General features: G+C 44.2%; 1 protein-coding gene across 1 annotated transcript; it reads right to left on the bottom strand.

Moving 5' to 3' along the window:
- Window positions 1-1,105: 1,105 nt before the first annotated feature.
- Window positions 1,106-8,331, bottom strand: CFAP161 (cilia and flagella associated protein 161). Its single transcript, XM_087829257.1, has 7 exons — window positions 8,296-8,331; window positions 7,386-7,475; window positions 6,627-6,859; window positions 5,585-5,669; window positions 3,607-3,765; window positions 2,312-2,385; window positions 1,106-1,914 (listed from the first exon to the last, which is right to left on the bottom strand). Exons 1-7 carry the CDS (start codon window positions 8,329-8,331, stop codon window positions 1,719-1,721), a joined length of 873 nt encoding a protein of 290 aa, XP_087685383.1. The 3' UTR covers window positions 1,106-1,718.
- Between the last annotated feature and the right edge of the window lie 559 nt (window positions 8,332-8,890).

The raw sequence follows: 8,890 nt of genomic DNA, 5'->3' as shown, positions 1-8,890 counted from the left end.
ACACTTATATATGTGTCTTATATATAACATATTTATAAATTTCATTCCACTCATGCCTATTAAACTCTTATGTGCACTAAAATTAACATTTTGAACAGTAGAAAACACACATTGAAGCATTTTAAAGGTTGGAATAATGACATACATAGAAGTTATAAGCTTTTCCTTTCACATCTCAATGGGCCATCTTGTGTACCCCACCCTGGAGGCCACTGCTTGGGCTGTGCCCACCCAGCACGATGCACAGGCCCACACTGTAGCCTTGAGGGCCAATATGCACAAAACTCTAGGTTCCAACCAATGCCCAGATGAGATGCTAAACAAAGATTATTAGTATACCTGGAAGCTACCTTAGAGACCATGAAGTCTATACTCTATAAAAAAGTAAAAATAGAAAGGGGAAAAACCCAGTGCAGCATCCTCTGTGGACAGTAAAGATCTGGAGGACCTGGGGCAGGGGACACTGAGCAAGTCCAGAGACATTTTTGGTTGTCATGGTAGAGGTGTCCTGCCGCCCCTAGTGGGTAGATGGCAGAGATGCTGCAGACATCTCAAAGCACGTGACAGCCCAACAGTGAATGGACTCACAAAGTCCAGAGAGTGCAAGGTTAGGAACTGTGATGTGGAAGAAGGTCTGCAAGGTCTGACTGGTCCTGCCCAGTGCTGCTCTGTGAGAGCTGTGTGATCTTGAGCCAATCACTTAACTCTATAAGCCAGGGTGGGGCCCACTGTGAAAAGCCTTCCTGACACTGGAGACCACTGCTTCCCCCTCCACCTCCCAATGCTGAGGCTCTCAACCCTGGCTGCCTGTAAATAAGAATCTCTGCAGCCAAAGATGGGAACCACTGCCCTAAATCCTGTAGCACTTGATGGCTAACACCTGCTTCCCTGGAGAGGGTCAGTCCACACAGGCTTGAAGTTGCCTGTTTAAAATGCATTTGCATCACCTCTGACTTACTTTCTGCCTCTCAGTATATTTACATGTGAACCAGCCTTAAAGCTCACCTTTACCTATGGGGCTGGGTCTCTTCATCCCATTAGGACACCTTACCCGCCATAGTTCCTCCACAAAAACGGAGCAGATGGACAGATACATGAGGACACATGTACATTTTGCCAGGAACTTTCTGAGCACATAGGTGCCACTGCTAATGTGCCAGTTTCAAAGATAGGCAGCGATAAAGAGATTCTGCAGGTTAAAAATCATTACAAAATAATGTGATTGGTCAGATTGAGATCCTGACCCTCGTAAGCCAGAGGTAGAAGCAAAAATACAAGGGGGAAATCGTTAACTCCAAGGTAAGGCACGGCTCACAGAAACATATTGGCGATTTCTCAGTACACTGTACTAAGTGGGGAGAAAGTATGGGGCCAAAACTCAGAACAGGCCAAGAGCTTTATTACAGGCACAACTTTAAAAGGTAACACACAATTGTAGATGCCACTGCTACATAGGATCTAAACAGAGGGAGCTGAGTTCTTCAGAATTTTGTCACCGACAAAGGAATTCATCTGTCACTTTCAAATACCATTTCTGAACTATTCCCAGTAATAATTTTTTTGTGTCCTAGACCCCCCCACCACTAATTCAATAATCTTCATAAAGCCTTATTTCAATACAGTGCTCAGAGAACTCTGAACCTTAAAAACAGTGCAAGACATGACCAAGACTGTTGGTTTCTTGAAAAGCCACATTGGATGAGAGCACACCTGGTGTGTCACTGGGCCCCTGGGTCAGCCACCTGCTCCAGGGCACAGGTGTCCTCCACGGGTGGTTTGGGCACATCCAACATGGTGGGAGAGTCCTTCCTGGGACTCCCCGTCACCAACATCCAGTGGTTCCTCGGCTTTTCCACCCTGTGCGAATCCAGGTGTGTGTGAGCAGCGACCTCTGCTTCCTTTCCAAAATAGGTCCTGGGGTGGGAAAGAATGAACACTGGTGGGAATGCAGAAACAGCGAAACAGCTCTTAGCACCTATTCATTTTATTGCAAAAGCACCTAACTTGACAGAATGCTATATAAAGCCTTGCGGAGGGGGCTCTAAAGTACAGCCTATAAGCCAGGAAGCTTCACCCCATTTGGGCAAGGCTGTGGGGGGTGGGACCCCATTATGGCTAAAATCCTCCCGTGGTACAGGGACTTGTGTAACAGAAGGGGCTCTAATAGGACCTTTCACGCCAGCAAAGTTCTATGTGACAATATTTCATAATCAAAGGACTTTTTTGTCACACTTTAAATTGGAGCTTCTTTGGTAATATTCACAGCCCCTACCCACAGCATAGCAGTTTGCTGAACCCTGCAACACAATACCTTAAGAAAAGATGCCGGTGGACCACTAGCCCCTGATTTGTGTGGCAGTGATTGATGAGAATTTTGGTATTTGCCTTTAAAGATAAAGAAAGGGCGTTATTTGCATTATGAGTTAAGGCCTCCAATTTCCTAAAAGCAAAAATTTGTAAATGTACTATATATTTGTTTAAAACAGATACACATACGCACACACACACACACACAAATAAGCTAGAAGGCAAACCATAATCGACTGATTACATCAATCATTCAAGGTGATCTTGGAGACAATCTTTGACAATATAATATATGTAACAGCAGGTTAAGCAGTGAGTGCCTGCCCCTTATTCAAAACTATAAATGGACTAACCATTTAATCATCACAGTCTCATAAGGCAGATATTATTACCACCCCCATTCTACATGAAGAAACAGAGTTACTGACAGTTTTGGTCATAAAATGCAAGGCAATTCTACAGAGAGCAAAGCTGGGCAAAGGCCAGCTGAAGAGGGGAAATTTGTCAAGTGCGTGTCATTATGGACCATGAGTATATCGTCCATGCAGGAGGACAGAAGCTCATGACCTGGGTCCAGTGCAGAGCTCAGGGGAGAAGCACACTGTGCCTGGCTGATTACTGTGACCTGTGACTGGGGATCCCTTCCTGGACAGCCACCTTTAACCCTCTGTAATTCCACATTCTCCCAATGACTTCTATTCTAACAACTCCTCATTCTGGATGCCTTATGAATGAGTAGCAAAGCCTCTAGCCCTCAAAACAGCTCTGTGCCGACCAGCCTGGCCTTCCCACCAGGACCGCGCCCTGGCTCCCATCCTGCAGGGCCCAGGGTCCTGAGAAAACGCCCGGCAATGAGAACAGAAAGATGCTGCCATGTGGGACAATCGTGTTCACCTGTATGGCTGCCCCACTGTCTCCTATACTTCCCTAATATTTCCCAGTCTCTTCAGAAATGAGGACTTAACAGAGACCTGGAAGGAAGCAGTGTCAGCATCCTTACAATCTCAGGTCAGGGGTTCTCAGCCCCCTCTCAGGGGCAGGGCCTGGGCCTCAGTATTTTTATAAAACTCTGTAGATGATTCTAAGGTGCAGAGTTGAGAAACACTGATGCAGGATGCTGCCACAGGGCAAAATAGTGTCCTCCAAGCTTGAAATACAAATGAAGAAAAAAAGAGAGAGAGAAAGAACATAGGTGTATAAGGCCTTGAAACCACAACAAGCCTCCCTTTCACAGACAGCAATAAATGCCTCCACTTAACAGCATCAGACATGCATCTGCCTTCCCCGTGCTGTGCTCACCTGGACGGGGAAGCCTTCATACTCGAGGCGAAGCTGAGGGTTGGGGAAGGCAGCCTGCCAGCAGTTCAGGTAGGAGACCTCATCTGTCAGGTACACCTCCTGGAGCCAGGACCTCTTAGATGACTTCAGTAGGGTCCTGTGGTCACTTGATAAGTATAACTGGAAAGGACAGCAAGCAGATGAACTATGTTACACTATTCGAAAATCTGGGAAATAGGAAGCATTCAATTGGCTGACGGCAAGTGTGCTCAAAAGCAATTTTCAGAATCCCTGTTCTTAATGATTGTATGAGAACATTAATTTTTCCTCCACCTCAGAAACACCACTTTGGGTTCCGTATCACCTCTACCTGCGGGTCCTTCCTTGGGATACTAGACTCAATCTCCCTCTCAGTTCTCATTTCTGTCCCTAATCCCCTCCTCTTTTTTAGGACACAAGAAACTGTATTTATTTATTATAAATAATGTTGCATGAAGCTCGTTGTAGAAGGGAAGTGCTCTTAAAACCAACATCTTCATTCATTCCTGAGTCTATGGGGGGCCTATGACCCTCTGGGATTGATATCCACACTTGGAATTTATTTAGGCAACCATCTGGCTGCCTGTGACTTTGCCAAGAACCACCCTGTCCTGCCGAAAAGTCTGAAATGTTGGTTCCTTGTTAGCTCTTTATGATCCACCTTCACCCTGAATCTGAAGGTCATTTATGCCTATTTAGATAGATTTTCATAGGCAGAGCTGTGCCACGAGGCACTATGGGGAAGGTACAACTGAATTACTGTCCCCAAGTGTTTTCTGACTCACAGGAGAGATGATAGAGTGTGGTTGTGGGAAGCATCTACGAGCATTGGTAAGGTGTGACTGTTCAGCAGGGCGCACAGAGCTAGAGGAGGCAGAAATGAGAACATGTGCTCTCCGAGAAGCTCAGGACCAAGTTACAGGGGCCAGGGTGGAGGCACTGGCACCAGGAATGAAGGATGAGCCAAGGTGTGTTAAGGAGGGAGAGCAGAGGGAGTTGACAATGAGCTAGATATGGGTGGAGAAGAGAGAACAAGGACAGCACTGATTCACTCCCCTCTTTCAACAATTTGGTAGTTCCTCTAATTTCACATTTAGAATCAGGCAGCAGCTCACCATTTACAATGTGTCATAGGTTAATTGCCAGAACTGATTCAGTGGTACAAAGTAATAATGATAACAACAACAATAATAATGCCACTTTACACAATAATGGACTCTGATTCACTGAAAAAACATTATGGTCCCAGCTATGCCACTCAGTAGCTGAGTGACTTGGAGCACAATAACTTAACCTCCTTGTGCCTCAGCTTCCCCAGCAATAAAACGGGTAAAATAGTGCCTCTGTCATAGACTTGTTTGGAGGAATAAATGAGTTCACATATGTGAAGCGCTTAAGCATGTAGTAAGGTGTAACAACCCCCATTTTATAAATGAGACTCAAAAAGATTAAATAATTTTACCTAAGTCCTGTCCCATAGGTATGCAACTCAGCTGAATTCAAACCCAAATTTGTCTGGTTCTGTTTCACCTCCTAGTCCCCCAGGCGGAGGTAAAGATCAAAGGCTTATGCTGATTTACGCAAAGTTAAGCATCTCATATCAGACAGAAGTTTGAAGTTTGACAATAAAAGGTCAAAACAAATTGTCAGATCTAACATTGGTGCCATCAAACAGCTATCAGATCATTATTATATAATCCAATCATTTAACTTACAGGTAAAGGTGCTATAAATTTTTACTTTTGCCTGCTGCATTGAAAACAAGGTTTTCTCCATTTTAAGGGTGTATTTTTGAAATCTGCAAAGTTAGAAGGAAAGAAGCAGCCCAAAACTGCCTGTGAAAAGCTGCAGAGATGGAGCCCATGCCTGCAGAGCTCTCTGTCCACCTCGGGAGGTTGCCACTTGCCCACACAGAAAGAAAATGACCAGGCCCAAGTAGACATGCAACATGACGACTCACCATTCTGCCTTCAAATCCCCCTGTGGTCCCAAGGCAAAAGTTCTGCCCGTACCTAAGAACTTGGCCGATGGTCTCTCTGTCTGCACTGTCAGTGAACAATGATTATAATTTAATTTCTCTGAGTGAAAATCATTCTACAGCTCTATTTTTCGTGTGTGCAATTTTGTTTATAATTTTCTTGATAATGTATATTCATGTAACCACACCTGAATTACATCACTAAACAAAAGCTTCAAATCCAACCAGCACCCTACGCCCTGCCTTCCAACGTGGCCAGAACACAGAGCATCCCCATGTGGTCAGCCGAGAGTGGACTGAGCACGTCATGCTATCCTACGCTAAGGAACTGGGTCAGGTGCAGTGAGGTCTCTAGAGAGATCCAAGGTAACACATTTGTAGACATTTAATACTATTTTCCCTCTTAATCCTCTAGGAAACTCAGAAGTTGTCTTCATGTAAATTATCCATATTCAAAATAAATCTAAATTAAAGACTTAGAAGCTATATTCCTGTAATATAAACATGGCTATCACAATTTAGTAACAAAGTAAAAGCAATGTTTTTAATTGTAATTATGTGTCTGTTCTCTAAGGGTTTAAATGCTCATTTTCAAAATCTCCTCAAGTATATTTATAGTAGACAATGAATTTTAAAATAGCAAATCCCCATGTTATGCTACTTTGCATTAAATGATATACTTCTGGTGTAAAAATAACATGGCAACATTAAAAACAATGAAAGTCCTCAAATGAGCTCCAAACACTCTGAGATGTTATTAGGAAAACCCACTTTGCTTCTAGACAGAATATGAATTTAATTCCCTGGATGCAATGCCTTTGAACTAAGCATTTTGAATTGAACACAAATTATCCTGATGTTTAAGGTAAAGAAATGGTAAAGGCCCCCTGATGATAATTCTCAAGGTAATAAAGCAAGAATGTTCATAGAACCTCTGCCTCCAATCAGTCCTGCTCCAATCCCAGGACATCCTTAAGCTACAAGTGAAAACAGACATTTACGATGAAATTTAACGTATCTTTACCTCAAAATGACAAAAGTGTTTCTGCCAACTGGGATCTTGGTTGGCGCTGCACTCAGGCCACAGGGCACCTCAAATTCATCACTCAGATGGGCTCTGATCTCATCTGGAGTCAAACACAGGCTCAGGTCCCCGCTGAGAAACAGATCAGCTTCCATCTCAGGATAGTCGGGATTCACAAGCATCACGCTGTCGCCGATGTGAACGTATCCATCCTCAGATACGGAAAGCTGCATCTGCAATTGGAATAAGAGTGTTTCTATTTAAACCATGCAATTCCTTAACAGCCATCTCAGATGGACCTCCTTCCCTTCTTAGTCTAGGAGCATTTCAGTAAGGGATTCACTCAAGTTGCCTCCAATCCTATCCTTCATTTCCCTGCCTCCAACTTGGCTCCAAATGTGCCAAACTGAAGCCCCCCAATAACTCAAATGAAGTACAATGAAACTGATGAAAAAGCACATGGGTTGAGTCCATTATTAATTTATTCAACATTCACTGAAAATTTCTTCAGCACCAACTAAGGGCATTTTACTAATCCCTGTATTAATGTAGTCATTTCTTAATGCAGGTTAACATAATAGCAAAGTTCTCTTATGTTTCTGAAATCCTAAGGAATTTTAAACATTGTGGTTTTCAGATCTAAAGAGAAAAACTGCTATTTTCCTAATAACAACTCATTTATGGAATTCTCACTTGCTTAACATATACTCACACTTGGTTTGATAGAATTTTGAAAACGGTATTTGAATTTAAAATTACCGGTCTCAGAAGATTCTGTTTTAGTCTTCTGTTTCTCTGTATGAGAAGTTGTCCCTTATCCCTCTTCTCTAAGAAGTCTTTCATGAGCTCCTGGTGAAGGAAAGAAAATGAATGAAATCCAAAGGGAGGGCCAGTAACAGCTCTGAGTAACACAGACACTGGGAGCTTTCAGGTCAGAGGCACCTCAAGTGAAAAAGCAAAATTTGAGAACAGAAGAAATAAATGTGAGCATCACGGGGAAGTTTTTGTAGCGTTATTTTAATATTTTTCTTTCATTGTACAATGTTTAGAAAAATGACAAAGACACAAAAAGGAAACATCACCTATAATTACTCCAGCCAGTGACAGTCATGAGAAACACTTGGAGGCCATGTGTCCCCCACTAAAGTCTCCCTGGTGGTATGATGACTGACACTGAAAGTCCCCGCCTCCCAACAAGTCTGGCACATAGATGGCCCAGGGCCTTGTCAAGACCACCTTGGGTGAATTCAAGGCAGTGAATGGACAGTCAGTAACAGGGACACTCAGGTGGATATGTGTGACAGGGTGGGGCATGGGGGGGGGTATTTTTGTTTAAAGCAGCCTCTGGGACTGTAAATGTCTAGGAAACAGAGGAAAAGGAACTCAGAAGGGCTCTACACTGAGGCCGCGGCACAGGTGGGGGTGGGGGGGCTAGGGAAGGGAGAGAGTTTTGAGAGTCAAAGGACTGAGTTTGAGAAGGCAAGGGACCCAAGGACAGACCTTGGTTAGCAGGACCACAGGTGAGATTCCTGAAGGGTCAGAGAGTGGGATTGTAGGGTACTCGGGGTGTGCTAGGGGAGAAAGGAGCCTTGGGGTGCTCAAAGTCCAGGGGAACTTAGGGTGGCCTGGGGGTGGGAGCAGTGGGGGAGCCTCCAGGACACATCCTCACCTCCTCCAGGTAGACATCCTCGTTCCAGTTGCCCATCCGGACCCCAGGACCATACAAGTTCTTTGCCATCACCTTCCCAGGCTGCTAGTGGGCTGCTGCTGTGTTAGCGTGCCCATCACCTTGACGACCTGGCCCCCTGCGATTGGCCAAGGCATGAACCCTGCCAGCCAATGAGACACACACGGGTTGCAGCAGGCGCCTGCCCCCTGCCACCGCGTATAGATCCTTGAGTTTAACTGCAAAGCAGGCAAGAGGAAAAACGAGCCTACAGACCTCACTGTCTTAAACGCTCCCTAGGGAGAAATGTAAAACTTTTTTTTCTTTTAGAATCCAAATGAAACTTGCTGCAAAGGGAGACTACCCCTTACTTAAAGCAGCAGAGCAGCTTTTAAATGGAAGCAGAGCTTGTTTGCAGCCCATTTTTATAACCAGCAGCAGCACCAATTTCACCCTAATCATAGCATAATACAGGTTCAATGCAGAAACCAAAACAGCATAGATGGAGGGGGGAAGAGGGAATTAATCAAAACTTCACCGTCTCAAAAGAAATAGATACATCATGTTAGCATATTTCTGTTTACATATTTCTGAGGTG

This window comes from Miniopterus natalensis, chromosome 22 (assembly GCF_054644295.1).
Source record: "Miniopterus natalensis isolate mMinNat1 chromosome 22, mMinNat1.hap1, whole genome shotgun sequence".
NCBI lineage: Eukaryota > Metazoa > Chordata > Mammalia > Chiroptera > Miniopteridae > Miniopterus > Miniopterus natalensis.
The sequence above is the reverse complement of the archived record's forward strand: the minus strand, read 5'-3'. Positions and strand labels throughout refer to the sequence as shown.

Bases quoted from the DNA above. Each gene is read 5' to 3' on its own strand.
- CFAP161 (XM_087829257.1), bottom strand. From the start codon at position 8,331: ATGGGCAACTGGAACGAGGATGTCTACCTGGAGGAG. The intron at 6,860-7,385 runs GTAATTTTAAAT...TTCCAATTGCAG, and splicing joins AACAGAATCTTCTGAGACCG to ATGCAGCTTTCCGTATCTGA. The intron at 2,386-3,606 runs GTGAGCACAGCA...TTATCTTTAAAG, and splicing joins ATGAAGGCTTCCCCGTCCAG to GCAAATACCAAAATTCTCAT.